General features: G+C 41.7%; 1 protein-coding gene across 3 annotated transcripts in view; it reads right to left on the reverse strand.

Moving 5' to 3' along the window:
* The window catches only part of ube4b (ubiquitination factor E4B, UFD2 homolog (S. cerevisiae)), a 93,488-nt gene that overhangs the window by 33,605 nt on the left and 41,719 nt on the right, over positions 1–18,164 (reverse strand). For all 3 annotated transcript variants that reach the window (XM_078425009.1, XM_078425008.1, XM_078425006.1), the window contains exons 7-11: positions 13,202–13,337; positions 9,356–9,456; positions 5,017–5,131; positions 2,855–2,938; positions 850–906 (exon numbers count right to left, since the gene is read on the reverse strand). In XM_078425009.1, coding sequence (XP_078281135.1) covers positions 850–906; positions 2,855–2,938; positions 5,017–5,131; positions 9,356–9,456; positions 13,202–13,337 — 493 coding nt within the window. The remainder of the gene's footprint in view (positions 1–849; positions 907–2,854; positions 2,939–5,016; positions 5,132–9,355; positions 9,457–13,201; positions 13,338–18,164) is intronic.

Genomic DNA, 18,164 nt, shown 5'->3' on the forward strand with positions numbered 1-18,164 from the left:
AGAGTTCATGGTGGATTTACTGCAAGCATTTCCCGTTGGCAAATAAGGTCCTCTCCCCTTTGCACATTGGATAATTCCCCGACACATAAATTCTTTGACTGACTATCACTTACGGCAGATGGTAACTATTATTCACATTCAAGTAGCGGCAAGATTTGACAGTGGTATATCCCTGCCAAGCCTGATCAAATAACAATAACAATGTAAACTTCCCCAGCTTTAAGCAGAGATGCTGGATAAATCACTGGCCCGATTCTTCTATCCCAATTTAAGATGATCAAGAATGACTATAAACATAGAAAATAGGTGCAGGAGTAGGCCATTCGGCCCTTCAAGCCAGCATCGCCATTCAATATGATCATAGCTAATCATCTAAAATCAGTACCCCATTCTGGCTTTTCCCCCACATCCCTTGATTCCATTAGTTCTAAGAGCTAAATCTAACTCTCTCTTGAAAACATCCAGTGAATTGGCCTCCACTGCCTTCTGTGGCAGAGAATTCCACCGATTCACAACTCTCTGGTTGAAAAAGTTTTTCCTCATCTCAGTCCTAAATGGCCTACCCCTTATTCTTAAACTGTGATCCCTGGTTCTGGACTCCCCCCAACAACGGGAAATTTTTTCCTGTATCTACCCTGTCCAATCATATAGCAGGCCAAAACACCCTTAACTGAAGCACTAATTTCAAAACGGACCAGAGAATGAATCTAGAGAATTCAAGTCTGCATGGATTAGTTACACACTGGATTCTGCCAACAAGTTATTAGTAGTTAGTAAAAAGTTTAATCTTGGCATTACAAATAAAAGTGTATGCAGCTGGAGACAGATTCAATAGAAAATGAAACTTACCAAAGAGCACAGAGGATGAGTTTTCCCAAACTTAATTTCACTCAGTTCTTGTAATGCCTAAAAGGAAATGAACTTATGACTTAAGATCAGAGAACCAACAGAAACTAGCTTTGGAAGACTTAATCAATTGGTCACTGATCAACTTTCAGATAATTAACATTTACAAATGTTCCATTTTGCCCTGGTTTTGTTTGAGAAACATAACTTGATATACTTACAACTTAATGCTCTTTTGACATCCGTGGTCAGTAGATTTCAGGACTTTTCTACTTCCCACCCACAAAGTTGGATATTTTCCAAATTTCTTCCCCAAAAGGTAATAAAACTAGTTTTAATGTTGAGGGTCTTTCCAATACTGAAATGTTACGTTGTAAACAAACCATTCAACACGAAGCAAAATTTTCACAACTCAGGGGTTGAAGCAGAAATATTAAGTTTGCTTCGAGGAGTTTTGCAGTTAATCAATAGATATATAGTCTGAGCAATGCATAACGTAAAAGCAAGTATCCTGTGCTATATTAGATATCTGAAACTACTCTGAAACCTCTGGGCACATCATCTGTAGTACTAATACAGGACATTTCCAAAGACGTCTTTACAGGACGTCTCCAAAGACGTACAGGTATGTAGGTTAATTGACTGGGTAAATGTAAAAAATTGTCCCTAGTGGGTGTAGGATAGTGTTAATGTGCGGGGATCGCTGGGCGGCGCGGACTTGGTGGGCCGAAAAGGCCTGTTTCCGCGCTGTATATATATGATATGATATGATATTTATGTTGTTTACAAGACTTTACAGGCAAGATCTAAACTTTTTTTTGTTACTTCAAGTTCCAAAACAATTGTGCACGAGAATAAGATGATCTGTCCAAGGGAATTCTTTGAACCTGGAACGTCTGTGTCCCAGGATAACAGATCCCAATAAATCAAGCAGAAAAAATACATTTGTAGAGTGCAGCAAGTGAGTCACATTAATTTGCACAATAAACTGAAGACAAAGTCAACAGGTCAGGCAGCATCTCAGGAGAACATGGATAGGTTGATGTCACCTACAGTCCGTTTGTCTTTTTGATATTTTTTTGTTTTTGTATTAATTGTAAGTGTTGGATGTGATGTCGTTTTTTGTGGTTGTGTACTATGTGTGGGGGGGGGGGGGGAACTATAAAAATTGTCTCTTCCGAACGGAGAGGTGACCTTTTTTTCTGGGTCGTGCCTCCATTCACACTGCGGCCTACCATCGGCCAAACACCTGGAGCTGGCGGCCTCCAGCTGGGACCACCTGGGGCTCTGGTTCGCAGAGCCCTGTGGACCGGACTCACCATCTGCGGAGCTGGCTGTCTTCGGAGGATGTGGTGGCCGTGCGAGTGCGCCTCGCCTTCGGAGGAATCGGCCGCGGGTCCTGTGGACGTCGGAAGCCCGCAGGTCCCTCGGTGGGGGCCGACTTCGGGAGCTCCGGCAGCGGCAGCGTCTCCGTCCGCCCCGAATCGCGAGGCGTGGGTCAGCCCGCTGCGGACCTTTCACCGTCTTGCGCAGCCTGAATAGGCCGCGGGATTTTCCACCGCCTCGCGGGGGCTTCAATGTCGGGAGCCCCGACGTGGCAATTTCAACTGCCTGACCGCGGGAGAAGATGGCAGGGAAGAGAGAAGGCATTCTGGCCTTCCATCGCAGTGAGGAGGTGACTGGAGGAGACTCACTGGGATGGATGTTTTTTGTTTTATGTTGGTTTTTGTGATTGTGTTTTATTGCCTCTCATTGTTGACTGTGGGTAACGTAATTTCTCCAAAAAACATGTTTTTGGATGACAATAAAGGTACTTTATTTCGGGTTGGGAGTGTGTGTGTGTGTGTGCGTGCGTGCGTGCGCGCGCGCGTGCTGGTGGGGGGGGAGAAGAAAGAGAGGAAAGCAAGCTGGAAGAGAGGAGCAGGACAAAGCCTGGCACAGTGAACTACTGAAGTACATGGACACAAACAGAATCCCCACTGTCCCCCTCCCCCAAAGGTCCTCTTACCACAAGTGGATACTTGAAGTTGTCACCATCCAAGGAGCATTCTTTCACGGCTGATGCCAGACCTTGTATAATTGGAATAAAGATCTGTTGAACACAAGATAAAAACATCAAGCTCAAAATAAGTAACACATTAGTACCTACTCAAATTCACAAAGTCAAATTTCATCCATGTGATGTCCAAGAATGGAAAATATGCAGATAACCCTTGTTCTAATGGACCATAGGTGGGGAATGGTGTCTGTTATTGCCGATTGTCCCCTATAACCAAACAAGGGATTTGCTCCAACCACCTAGCGGTCACACTGAGAAGCAACAAGTTGTTTGCAAATAAAGTTTCTTTCAGCTAAAAATTTTTGTTTGTTACTGCAAAAAAGAATTACGGGCTATTCATTACATTGTTTAATAGAGTACAAGTGTTGACCGAAACAATTGTTTTTCAATTTCAATGCCTTCCCGCAGTGTAACTAGCAGCCCGTATTCTTAAGGACGGTTCCAACCGCCATAACTAATATCTGTCATCGAGCTCCGCAATGACAAGGGTAGTCTGTAGAAGAAAAGATGATAATGTAGACAGGTAATGCAAGTGTATGAAAATACATTTTAATCATCCTGGCAGTATCTAAGGTTATAATTCTTCATGCTATTTCTGCTTATTTAGACAATACATTCAAAATCTATGTGCCATTCCCAACTTTTCCTAATATCCATGCAAAAGAGTATGTTCATAAGCTTGCTTGATCTAGAAATACTACTAAAGAATAAATCTCTTTAAACCAAAGCACAAATCCATTATTTTCCCTTTTTGTCATCACCAAAGTTGGTATTAGTATTGTTACTGATATTGGTTTATTAATGTCACATGTACTTGGGTTATGCTATCCAGTCAAGTCATAGAAAATAGGTGCAGGAGGCCATTTGGCCCTTCGAGCCAGCACTGCCATTCATTGCGATCATGGCTGATCATCCACAATCAGTAACCCGCGACTGCCTTCTCCCCATATCCCTTGATTCCGCTAGCCCCGAGAGCTCTATCTAACACATACAATAAACAAGGACAATCAAACTATACACAAGTAAAACAGCTAATGGAAAGAGAAAAATACAAAGTGTAGAATCATGGAGTTACAGCTACAGAGAAATTGCAGTTAAAAGTTGCAAGGACCACAACAAAGCAGGTTGGGAGATCCAAACCACACCATTATCTAACAAGTAGTCTGTTCAATGGTCTGATAACAAGGAAGTCAAGTCAAGTCAAGTCAATTTTATTTGTATAGCACATTTAAAAACAACCCACGTTGACCAAAGTGCTGTACATCAGTTCAGGTACTAAGAAACGAACATACAATGGCACACAAACATAACAGCACATACATAAACAGTTCACAGCGCCCCCTCAGAGGGCCTCAAACGCTAGGGAGTAGAAATCGGTTTTGAGCCTGGACTTAAAGGAGTCGATGGAGGGGGCAGTTCTGACGGGGAGAGGGATGCTGTTCCACAGTCTAGGAGCTGCAACCGCAAAAGCGCGGTCACCCTGAGCTTAAGCCTAGACCGCGGGATAGTGAGTAGCCCCAATTCGGCCGACCTGAGGGACCTGGAGATAGAGTGGTGGGTTAGAAGAAGCAGACAGGCTTTATAATTCATCCCAATCGCCTTTATTTTTCACTCTGAGTCAGCAGATATCCCTAGATGGGCAGCACTTACATTCGTTTAGAAATTAAAAATCTGCACCAAAAATTGTAAAGCAATGCAGAAGGCGGATTTAAAATTCAAAACAAACATAAGGACAGAAATAAATTAACCATGCTATTTAAATTATCCGCATGATAGAAGGTGACGTCCTAAATATAGTCAATTCATTTCATGAACTGAATTTAGCTGTGAATGAGATGCTCCATTTGCTAAGCCAACAGTGCTTAATCTAAACTGTTGGAAATTTATTTTTTTGGGTATAAACAATGTCACCAAGAGTAGCCAGCACTCCAGCACTGAATTTCTCCAAGAGGGAACAAATAAAGAGCACTTTAGGAAAATTCTTTGAGCACAAAAATTGTTATGCAAAGCATATTTAAATACAGAGACTCGACAAATGTCACAGTGAATAAAGTAGTTAACTGCGCAGTCTAAGATACAAATGAATGAATCTTGAAATAGCTGCAACTCACCTGTTTGAATACCTCTTGGTCCTGGTGAGTCATTCTAACCAGCTCTTGAATGAAGCCATATGGAAGATTCCGACACAGCATGTAGGGCACTAGCAATGACTGCTGCAACAGTGACCTGCGGAATACAAACCCATTTTTTTGCCTCATTAGCTTTTGTAATAATCCAATTCCACGATGAAAACTTGCTTTACTCAAAATTTGAAGGAATGTCCAGAGAACTATTAAGGTTTATTTGGATCAAGATTTAGTCCAGTGCCTTTCTCCCAAGATGCCTGCGCTATTAAAATGCTAATGAAACAAACAGGATCAAAACATTACCATGCCATTACAAATTATACTGTCATAAAAGCCATCTTTTACAACCCCTGTGAATGCAATTTCAAGGAAACTCAATTGTTCAGATCTGTTACATTTACGGTCCATTTTCTATCTTCTGATAAGCAATTGCATCTTCTGCAGGTGAACCGTGCTGAAGTTAGGTTGTCAGTAATGTTCCACATCTGTACATAAGGAGCACGAGATGTCGTACATTTGGATTTCCAGAAGACATTTAATAAAGGTGCCACTGTATGGTGCACCAGATAAAGCTCACAGCAACGGAGGAAAGAGTGAGCATGGATTGAAGACTGGCTATCACAGAATTCAGTCGGAATAAACGATCATTCTTAAGACTGGAAAAATGTAACTGGTGGAGTGCCCCCAAGGGGCAGTTCTTCGCAATTATTTACTTCTGCAGTAATGATTTGGAGGAAGCGGAATGCAGACATCCAAGTTTGTTGATGATACAAAGATATGTGGGAACGCACACTGCGAGGACAATTTGGACTGTGGCAAGATCCAGATAGATTGAGAGAGTGTGTGAAAGCATGGCAAATGGAGTTTAATGTAGGAAAATGCAAGGTCATGTACTTCACCAAGAAGAATGAACGGGTAGATTATAAACTAAATGGAAAAGACTGCAAATGAGTGAATTACATGGGGATCTAATTGTTTTTATGCATTTGCAGGAATTGTAAAAGTTGGCCTTTATGATAGTATAATTGCATGAAACATTAACATATAGGTGAAGCAATTTATTGTGCCAAATCGCACATTGACAGCTATTGCCAAAGGCTTGAAATTTAAAAATGGGAATGCATTGTTACAGTCATAGAGCAGCTCAAAGGACACGCCTGGAATATTGTGTTCTAATTCAGACCCCTTAAAGGATATACCAGCATTGGATGCAGTCCAGAAGTGATTGATTAGGTTATTATGTGGTGTGAGAGAGTTGTCCTGTTACAAATAAACATAGCACAAAAAGTAAGGAAATTTGTGTTTGGTAGATTATTTCTTTGTTGTAACAATGCTTCTTGGCAATAAATCTTATACCGTTGGAAAGCCTGTTTATTTCCCTTTTAAATGGTGCCACATTTGTAAGGAACATGCATTTGTGGGATGAGCAGCAGAGCTGAGTATATGGGTTGCGCCCATGAAAAATTTGCCAAATCTTCTCTGCCAATGCCAAACAGCTTATTCTGCTGTTGTTATTGACTCTTGTTTTGAGCTTCTGGTACCCCCAGGTGCTGACAATCAGGTGCCTGATCCCTCTGGATCTCACTCACTGGAAAAACGAGGCTTGTCATCATTGGAGGCAATCTCAATGCAGAGAGATATCGAGATGAGATTCTGCAACCAGTGGCAATCCCATATCTCCACAGTCTGGGACCGAACTCTATCCTCCAAGATGACAATGCTCGCCCCCACAGAGCAGGGTTTCTCAGAGACTACCTCCAGAATTTGGGAGTGGAGAGGATGGAATGGCCTGCCAGCAGTCCTGACCTCAACCCCATTGAACACTTGTGGGATCAGCTTGGGCGTGCTGCTCGTGCCAGAGTGACCAACACAACCACGTTGGCTGACTTGCGACAAATGCTGGTTGAAGAATGGGATGCCATCCCACAACAGTGTGTGACTAGGCTGGTGACCAGCATGAGGAGGAGGTGCCAGGCTGTTGTGGCTGTGTATGGTTCTTCCACACACTACTGAGGCTCCTGTTTATTAAATTAATAAATTGTTAAATTGCCAATATGTCTTGTTTCTTCAGACTTCAGTCATCCAATCCACCAAACAACACCGAACAAGAGTCAATGGCAGAATAAGCTGTTTGGCATTGGCAGAGAAGATTTGGCAGATTTTTCATGGGCGCAACCCACATACTCAGCTCTGCTGCTCATCCCACAAATGCATGTTCCTTACAAATGTGGCACCATTTAAAAGGGAAATAAACAGGCTTTCCAACGGTATAAGATTTATTGCCAAGAAGCATTGTTACAACAAAGAAATAATCTACCAAACACAAATTTCCTTACTTTTTGTGCTATGTTTAGTTTAAAGTTAAACCTGTAATTTTTGGTGTTAATCAGAATAAAGGGGTAATATTCATTAATCGTACAAGATCCTATGGGAGGCATGACAAGGTAGATAGTGGACTGTTTTCGCTCACGGGAGAATCTCGTATGAGAAGACAAGTCACAAGATAAATGCTGTCATTTAAAGGGCCTGTCTCACTTAGCCGATTTTTAGCCGACTGTCATAGTTGTATTAGGTCGCCGAAATACTGGACCCCCCTACGACAACGCCTACGACAACGCCTACGACAAGCTACAACAACCTACCACCTAGTCGACGTCAAGCTACGGCAAGCTACCAACAACCGGTGACCCAATCGTCGCGAGTAGGACGTCCACCTACGACCACGTAGGCGACAAGCTACGACAACTGAAGTCAACCTACGTCCACCCGCGACAAGCTACGGCCCTGTCGGCGACAACTGAAGACAACTCACGTCATTTTGGCCTCCGGTTTTGACGCCGGTACCTGTCGCCGGTGGACGTAGGTAGTCACCAATGGAATTCACCGAAGTCAGCACCAACGACAACCTACATCACCTGGCGACAACCTAAGACAGCACCTACGCCAGGAGACGTCAAGCTACGATCATTGGCGTCAAACCAACAGTCACCAATTTTTTAAAAACATTTCAAAATCCAGCGGCGACCAGAAAAACGCTACGACTCTTTGGAGGCGACTCACGATCGTAGAGGCGACACCCGGCGACCGTGTGGCGATAGCCTGATCGTCTAAAAAAATTGCCTAAGTGGGACAGGGGCTTAATGGGTCCATCACAGAATTCCTTCCATTAATTTCAGGGATTTTCCACCCTCCCTCATGGAAGCTGATGGAGACTAGATCATTGAAGGCATTTGAAGGGGGATAATTTTTTGAGAGGTCTGATAAATGAGGGTCGTGACCATATTGAATAGCAGAGCAGTCTCAAAGTCCTGGTGGTTACCCCACTCCTGTTTGTGTTTTCTTGCACATCAAATAATATTACAAACACTCTGTGAACTACCTGAAACATGCCGATTTCTCCCAATTGCTAATGGGTGAGCACAGCCATGTACTATTTATTGCAAAGTACGGAATCTTTTTACCCCCATATCGTCATCTTATCGATCACCCAGCTATAAACAGTAGTCTTATTCACCAGGAAATCAGCTTACCGTCCATACTTCCTGTTTATTTCAGGAAAGTAATAAATACCATACTAAGGTTGGAAGTAGACAGCCAACCTCAGCGTCCCTCTGAATGAGCAACAAGATCTGGATAGCAAGCATCATTCAGGTGGCAGATTCTTCCCCTCTCTCCCCACCCCCTCCCCCAGGGACCTGGGTTCGATCCCGACCTCAGGGATGTCTGTGTGGAGTTTGTGTGACCAAATGGGTTGGTTCTCTCGTCCCAAAGATATGTTTGCAGGTTAATTGGTCTCTAAATTGCCCCAAGTGGATGATAAAATGGGACAACAGAACTAGTGTGAACTAGTGATTGATGTGTGTGTGCATGGACTCTGTGGGCCAGAAGGCTTTTTTCATGCTGTATCTTTAAGTTAGTCTAGCCACTACTAGATTCTCTTCATAAGTTTATAGGAGCAGAATTAGGCCATTCGACCCATCGAGTCTACTCCACCATTCAATTATAGCCGATCTGTCTTTCCCTCTCAACCCCATTCTCCTGCCTTTTTCCCCATAACTCTTGACACCCTTTACTAATCAAGAACTTACCAATAGCACCCTTTACTAATCATCCCTAGAAACTAAGCTTAAGTTCCACAAAGTTGTGATGACATATGAACTTGTTTTGGAGTCCAGGCCTCCAAATTACAAGTGCAATAGCACAAATACCATGCTATCCTATGATTTGCTCCCCCCAGATTGCCAAGAATCCCACACACCCAACCCCTTGACGAGTCAAAGAAAAACTGAAGAACATTTCCAAAGTGACCAAGTAACCAACCCACCTTGGCTGTGTGAGGGATCCTTGCAAGACGAGAGCAGCATGGGAAATACACTGGGATCGGATGTTGCTGAGCAGCTGACTGACAGATGGTTGATTGCACATCTGAAAACATTCAAGAAATGCTTGGTTACATCTAAACATGCAGCTGTTCAAGAGCAAGAACATTTGAAAAGATACAATATTATATGCTCAGAAAGACTCCACTTGAAGGGCAGGACAGTGCCATAATGGAAGAGCTGCTGCCTTAGTGCCAGAGAGCCGGGTTCGATCTTGGTTACAGGTGCTGTCTGAACGGAGTTTGTACGTTCTCCCCGAGACTGCGTGGGTCTTCTCCGGGTGCTCCGGTTTCCTCCCACACTCCAGAGACGTGCAGGTTTGTAGGTTAATTGGCTTTGGTAAAGTTGTAAATTGTCCCTGGTGTGTCAGATAGTGCTAGCATATGGGTTGATCGCTGGTCGGTGCAGACTCGGTGGGCTGAAGGGCCCATTTCCGCACTGTATCTTTAAAGTCTAAAATGACAAATGGTCAATATCCCCTCCCACAACAAAAATCACTTAAAAACAAGTTGACAAATCCTGCTTCCTTTATTATCTCCACCAGTAGGAATTTCTCAGAAGCATGAGGCAGGGCAGTCATGTGGCCAGCCTGGTTTTGTTTTGAAGCGATAAAAAAAATTAAGCAAGTTGTCCACTACACAGTTGATTGTGCAACTAATTAAAAAAACAAGCTTTAAACTGGATGCAGTCAACATGTTTACTGATTTGAAATGTATTTTTAGTCACCAGTTGCTTTTTGAAGTCACCTACAGTGTTCCAATGTTTCAAATATCAGCTGCCACCGTGGGTTCATTGAAAAGCCTTGCAAGTGGCGTCGTCTGTTTAACTAATCACTCGGCAATCTAATACAAATACTTGAAAATGAACTTTTACTCTTCAGAAAATTTGTCACTCTGTTGCACCTGCAATAAAACGGACTACATTGGCACAGGTTATGGAAATAGTTTCAGTTAATGACCTGAAATATTGCTTTTGGCCACTCAACTATCCGCAGGTCTCTACTGAATTCAGCTCCTGCATGTTGCTTGTCATGCATTGTGGCTTTTGCTCCACAATGTCTTTAAATAAGCCAAAAGATCAACCTCTGCAGGTAGCTGATATAGAGTGTCAATTAAATGAAACTGACCGAAACAGACATGCGATTGGTAGATCTTTTCATTTCAATTAACTATCTAACTCAATTAATGAATGGAATCTAAGAGCACGATGGCCATATGGGAGACAAAGTCATGCTTATTAAAATCAAAAGCTGCTCTGCCATTTGAATTTACATACTTCTATGTATTCTAAACATTTTTTTAAATATTAAGAGTGTTCAATTTGATCTGTAAAAGACATTTGGACAGATATGGATAGGAAAGGTTTAGAGGGATTTGGGCAAAATGCAGGTAAATGGACTAGCCCAATATGCCAATCTTGTTAGCACGGACAAAGTGGGCTGAAGGGCCTGCTTCCATTCTGTACAGCTCGCCGACTATGACTGGTCAACATTTCAGACATCAGTTATTCCACATGTTCCACCCTCCCAAATACAGCAAACCCACATGATAAAAGACCATGGGATGGGAAATGGTGTCTGTTATTGCTGATTGCTATAACCGAGTACAGTATTATCATTGTATGTAGATGAAACAAAGAATTGCAGATGCTGCTTAATACACTAAGTGCTGGAGTAACTCAGCGGGTCAAAGGCGGGACTGAACAAAGCAACGGGCCCAGCAGGAAGCTGGCCTGCAACATGTCCTGTCGGTGGCCTGACAGTCACCAGGGGCTACAATGTGAGCCGCGACAACAACCGGCACAGTGGTGCAGCGGTAGAGGTGCTGCCTTACAGCGCTTGCAGTGCCGGAGTCGCGGGTTCGAACCCGACTGCAGAGTTTGTTCGTTCTTCCCATGACCGTGTGGGTTTTCTCCGAGATCTTCGATATCCTCCCACACTCCAAAGACGTACAGGTTTGTAGGTCAATTGGCTTGGAGTATGTGTAAATTGCCCCAAGTGTGTGTAGGATAGTATTAATGTGTGGGGATCGCTGGGCTGCGTGGACTCAGTGAGCTGAAGGGCCTGTTTCCACACCGTATCTCTAAAACTAAACTAAAGACAGCCGTGCCAACCAGTCCATGTGGAGGGTGAAGAAGGGCTCGCTCGTGGACCTTGCGAACCAGAGGTGGCATTGGAAGCCGGAGCTACAAGAGGCCGGTGATCCGGTGCAAGCCGGGGGTGGCACTGGAAGGTCTGTCCGCTATAATTGAAATCTGTTATAAAGGGGTCCATTAAATTGGGGGTTCACTGTACATCAAGTAGCTCCAGCAATTAAATTAGCAATTAAATTAGCTGTCGATTTTGTAGCTTTATTGATTTCAGTCCCATTCATTCGTCTTCAAAGCCATAATAAAGGACGGGTGAACATTTCTGATCAAAACAAACTGGAGTCTCATAATGGCTCACCTAAATTTGTAACTGGGCACATTAGTGGTATAAAAAGCAAAGATGCTAATATGTTTCATGTCTCACAAATGCAGTTGCAAAAAAAAAATTGGTTGAGGCATGGGGTGAAGAGAATGAGGCTAGGAGTGAAGAAAATTGCAACGAGAGAGATGGCAGTGCAAGTGTAGAAAAAACATTGCATTTTGTTCAATTGAGTTTGCACATAATTACCTCAGGCATGCGAGTGAGGTAAAAAAAGAGGAAAGAGCTGAGCGTTTGTGCGAGGCGTACAGAAGGGGTAAAAAAGTTGGATTTTTTTTGAAAATTTACACAAAATTACCAGTTTCAAGCCTCTTAGTGCATTTCAAAGTAAAAACGGACATTACAAAATAATGTGAATATGTCACTGTATGCTAATAACATTTTTATCATTTTAATTAATTTAGTTTAAAAATTTTGCACTTAAATTTAATATTTAGTCATTACAGTTCCACCACTGATTTTCTGGCACTCTTGGTTCCAGAGCTTTGCTGGTTTATCCAGCCAGCCAAGGAAGTCGGCTATGGGGATAGATGTGCTGGCTCCAGCTGGGCTGGAGTTTCAGAGCCCCTGACGCAGGTTGCAAATTCAACCCAGCGATCGGCCGTGGAAGTCCCGATGAGGTCGAGATTGGCTGCCTTTCCCAGTCTGGGTGCCACATTTGCGGGGAGACTTCTAGGGCGGGGGGGGGGCGGATTTCAAGTGGGCTCTCGTAATTTTGTCCGGATTTCAATAATTAGCGGCTATTTCACGCGGAACCCTAGTGTTCCGGGGAACCCTGGCTGAGAAACGCTGCTATACATCATTCACTTTCTTTTTTTTCCGATCCGATTTCTATGTTGGTAAACGCGATTTTGGCAAAGTGAAAAACGCAGAAATCATGCAAAAAGCGTGGAAAATGGATTTTAAAAACACGAAAATCCGCGGAAATTTCACACGCCTGATACCTAGACATTAAACAAATACGGTAGATTCCTCTAGATCCTACTTGGTCTGTGAAAGGAGTAAGTCAGATTGAAGATGTCTTTGTTTGAAGATGGGCAAATTGCTGGAGTAACTCAGGGGGACAGGCAGCATCTCTGGAGAGAAAGGCCTTTCTTCAGACCTGCCTTTTTGTTTCATGCTTCACCTTCTTAATGATCAATATATTGCACATAAATACAAGACAAAAGACCTCAGATGTCGGAATCTTGAGCGAAGAAATTGCTGGAGGAACTCAATGGGCAGTGCAGTGTCTGTCTGAAGTGCTCTTAGCACTTAACCCAGAGTACTTGCTATGTTTTGGGATATTTTCTCAGCTGGTTCAAAGAAACACCAAGTAGTTTACCTTTGGAGCTTTCCGCTCTTCTATTCCAACTCTGTCAAAGCACTCTATGAGGTAGTTCAACATCTCCGTCTCCTTACACGCTTCAATTGTGAAACGATCGCTGCCAGACTCTGAACAAGTGCCAATTGTGCCCACACTGTGATAAGAGATGTGGAAAAAAAACAAAAATCCAAATATTATCAAGTAGTCTATTCAATGGTAGCGGTGATAGAGCATTTCATGCTTTGCAAACCAAGTGTAGAAATGCTGCAATGATTATGTCAAATCTAGAATAATCCATTGCATTTCAATTCTGGACTTCTTGAAGAAATCTAAATAAACGCCACATACATGTTAACGAGCCTATTGGTATTAAAATCTGGACTCCAGTTGTGGATAGAAAACACAGAAGAGAAACTCACCTCTATATAGGGGAACATAGATGAAAGCATTTGTCATGTTGGGAAGATGGAAAATAAAGCTTATTTAAAAAAAAAAAATCCTGGTCATAGTAAAAAGATTGATGCATAACCAGTCAAATTGTTTGTTCCAAAGGAATGTCATGAATAGACAGGTGACAGTCAGGAAATCCAAACCATTATTTTTTATGACACCCTTAAAGAAATCGTTAGTTAACATGCAACTGTCTGCAATTATGAAGGACCACCTTTTCAATGCAAGCTATCCATAGGCACAGTTTCAAAATAAGTGTTTAATTAACTATAGTGAAATAAAAAAGCTTTGACCAACAGAAGCACCAGTGTTGGTGTTTCAACGATTAGTTTAAAACAAGAGTGAGCACACATTGAGAGGCAGCTTGGAGCATTAATTCAAACTTTATGTCACCATTCATTTCACATTTGAAGGACATCCTAAGAAAATACATCCCAACTTCAAAAAATCAGAAGTACTTTTACCCAAATTGGTCAACTATAACAAATCTGCTCGCAGTTTAGTACTGTAAATCCATGCATATCAAAATGCATCAAACTTGCTGGATTTATTTTTAAAAACTTAAATCGCCATGAGCACTTGATTAGCAACTTGGCAGATGCCATATTAGTAGGATTGTGGATAGAGAAGCAGGTTGTCAAAAGGATATAGCAGCGTCTAGATCAGTTGAAGATACGGCTGGAGCATTGGCAAATGGAGTTTAATCCGAACAAGGATGAGGTGTTACACTTCAGGAGATCGAACTCAAGGAGAAAGTGTACGGCAGGACCTTTAGGAGCACTGGAGTATAGAGATCCTGTGTTGCACAACAGTTCCCTAAACTGGTCACACTAGTAAATAGGGCAGTGAAGGCTGGTATGTAGGGAATGAAGGGATACGAATCATGTATGGCAGATGGAGGCTAGTTTATTTTGGTGTCATGGTTAGCCAAAGGGCTTTTTCCTGTGCTGCACGGTCTATGTTCGTGCAAGCTTCTTGCACCAGAAAAAGCAGCAGATTTGATTTAAAGTTTGTATTGTTGATTTAATGAAATTTGGGTTGTTAAAGCATAGCAATTATACACCTTAACCATCATTCCTCATGTTTTTCTGAAGCAACAAATGACACTAGCTTGCATCTTGATTGAACCATTGTCACTTGGAGCTCCTCTTACGACAAACAGGGAAAGTAATCAACTCAGATCTCAATTGGGAAGTACACTCGAGAGCAATTAACTTCTTCCAAAAAAGACAGCGGATGGTCACTCTGACCTCTGCATTGCATATAAACTCACTAAAAATATTACCATCCAGCCTTTAAACTCCAACATACTGATTTCTCCTTTTCATAGCAATATTTGCACCCAGCCTGAAATTGAGAAATCTTAGAGACACATGACACTGCAAATGTTGGAATCTTGAGCAAAATACAGACTGTTGGAGAAACTCAGCAGATCAGGCAGTATCTGTGGAAGGATATGTGATGAGTTGGAAGAAGGGTCCCAACTGGATACTTTTTGTCGGCCCATTTCCCTCCACAGATGCTGCCTGACCTGCTGAGTTTTTCCAGAAGCGTGTTGAATGAAAAATATTAATTTATTACCACAAAAAATAAAGCAATTTATATTGGACAAAACTCAGTCTAAAATTCAGTTCACCAACAAACCAATTCACCAAGTTTATAAACGTCAATCCAAGGTACAGTTGCCATGAACTAAGATTCAACTACAAGGCTTCGGGACTTCAAACTATTAGAAAATTATGCTGCTGATGATTAATTTACTGCCTTATACAGATGTACAAGGTTTCATTAGACAGGTCCACCATCGATTTTCTGCAACTGATGGTTTGCCTAAGCCCCCCCCCCCCCGGATATCCCCCCGAAAATGTGGCTCCCTGCAGCTAGGGCTCTGGAACTCCAGCCCAGCCAGAACGATTCCCATAGCCGACTTGCAGGCTGGTATCTCGGCTCCTAGGCTGTCCAGGTGGATTGGTCGACCCATCTGAGGCCGTAACCTCTGTTGGTCCAGCAAGGAAAGGCTCTGGAAACAAGAATGCTGGACCTGAAAATTGGTGGCAGACAATAACCAAGCTATTTCTTGGTTGGATGGAACAATTGATAAAAGACCTCAAAATTGTTGGTTGCAGATTTGAGTCACCATTACTGCAATACTCCCATTTGTTTAAATGGGACAAACATAGCACAATAGATTCTAGCACCTACGTAGGGCAGAGAGAGAGAGAGAGACAAGTCACTGGATAGCAAACACAACAAACAGTGAACAATTAACTTTTTCAAAAGAAACAGTAGATGAAGGGTTATTTGGAACTTGCAATTGATACTTCCCTTTGTGGCCCAAGGCTTACAAACTGGATAAAGGAATTTATGTTACTTGGTTATGCCATAACAAACTTCACACGTTACTTCCTGGTCCAGCATCTATTGATCCAAGGTAAAACAAAAGGAGTGCTCAGGTGCTACACAGCAGAAAGTTGAAGAGAATGTGAGAATAGGAGTGTGAAGGAGGCTAGGTGATAAAAACTACTGCAAGTGCAGACATCACACACTGTTAGTTGCACTTCCAAATGCATAAACTCATGCCTGTTATAGTAAAGGCTGCCAGCCTTGTGCCACTGCTACCTGGAACCAAACTGCACACTAGATAAATCAACATCGTCTTCCTCATCATCGTCGGCATCATCATCACTGCTGTCCTCCGGTAAGTCAGAAAGAGCGAAGAGGAGAAGAGAAAAGGGATTGTTGTATATACTACCAAAGCGAAGATAGAGAGATTTAGCAAAATAAAGGCAAGAAAAGGACACTAAATCAAAACAAGCAATGCAATGCTTTTAGATTTTACTTATCTATAATGAACATGAACAAAGTATTAAACAATGGAGTCTTATCTTAAAGTTAAAAGTGGGTAATCACTGCCAACTAAACACTAACTTTTCAGACATTGTGATCTAGACTTTGAAATGCTCTACAGCTAATGGGCAAGCAATCATAACTATCACATAGAATTCAAAGAGTGAAAAATACCACTTGAATTTACACAAATTTGTAATTTTTAGATTTTTTAATGACCACAGGTTCACTTTAAAAAGTTACCAAATTAAAAATCGAAAAAAGATTAAGTGCCATAATTTGCAGAAATTCAGCTCCCTCCCAATTCTCAGGGACCCACCCTAATGCTGTTGAGGATAAACAGACAACAAATAGTCAATGAGAAACATCTATCCAATTGGCATTGGGTCCCACGAAGGTATCCTACAAAAACTACAAGCCATGAAAAAAAGAGTACAAACTCCAAAATAATTTTTATGTACTTCATACCTAAAATGCAACAACAATATACAAGCATTTTTTAAATGACATAACCTGATAGACTACAAAAACAATGATCAACCCAGTATCTAATGGATCAAAATTATATCACAAACTAGGTATTTCATTCCAGAATCTTAAAAAAGCCACTGATAACGAGTCAAAAAATGAATCACTGATCCAGAGGATGCTCAAGATCGGAGGTACATGATTGGGACAGAGTAAATGGTGCTTAATTCTTCAATTTGCTCCATTGTTCAATGAGAATAGCTCAGTATTGGCATTAAACGTATCAAGTATATCAAGTACGGCTATTCCCCCACAATGCCAATCCATATTCTTAAACGCATTAAGGAAGAAAAACATTTTACATGCCAGAAGTGACTAGGCCATTTTAATTTGAAAATTCACTTTTCACAAAATTCAGTTTCCTTTGTCCAATGGGGATTAACTGTAATTTTCCTCCAGTTACAAACATTGAGTACAATTAAATGCCATCCAAACTTAATGTATAAATTCAATTGCAGAGGGTGACAAAGATTGTATGGCAAAGATTGGTATGGCCGTATGGCAAATCAAATTCCTTATATGTTTTTACATACTTGGCTAATAAATGAATTACAATTACAAAAAAAGGCCCTTTGACCCAAGTCGCACACACCGACTCCGATTTCTATTTGAGCCCATATCCTTGATAACATCAACTATTCATGTTGTGAAAAGATATTACAAAATTACCACCACACTAATCCAATTAATAAGTCACATCAATTGATTGCTGCCCTTTACCTTTTGTTAACTCCAAAGCACAAGAATACCCTATGCAAGAACTAATCGTAGAAACAATAATGTGCTGAATTCTGCAAAAGACTGCACCTTGACAAATGATTGCTTGCCATTTAGCATCGTAAATATATTAAGGAGTGGCCCCATTTAAAATAGCAATCTAGAATTATCTTTCAAAGATTTGGCTAAGATAACCTTTTCAGTAGTTACTTGATTAATCAGACAGAAATACTACACCAATACTAAAAATGTGCCAGTTCTATGTTCATTTTTGGGAAGTGAAAACTCAAGGATAAATTTCATAATCAATTGTGCTGCCAATTATTCAGTTAACACTCACGTCTGTCAACGCTACTGCCCTGAACTGCCTCCTTGGGTTGTGCTATACACATTCAGCACTACCGTTGTATGGTTAACTCAAAATAGATCTTTGCTTTTC

The sequence above is a fragment of the Rhinoraja longicauda genome, chromosome 30, assembly GCF_053455715.1.
Source record: "Rhinoraja longicauda isolate Sanriku21f chromosome 30, sRhiLon1.1, whole genome shotgun sequence".
NCBI classification, from domain to species: domain Eukaryota; kingdom Metazoa; phylum Chordata; class Chondrichthyes; order Rajiformes; family Arhynchobatidae; genus Rhinoraja; species Rhinoraja longicauda.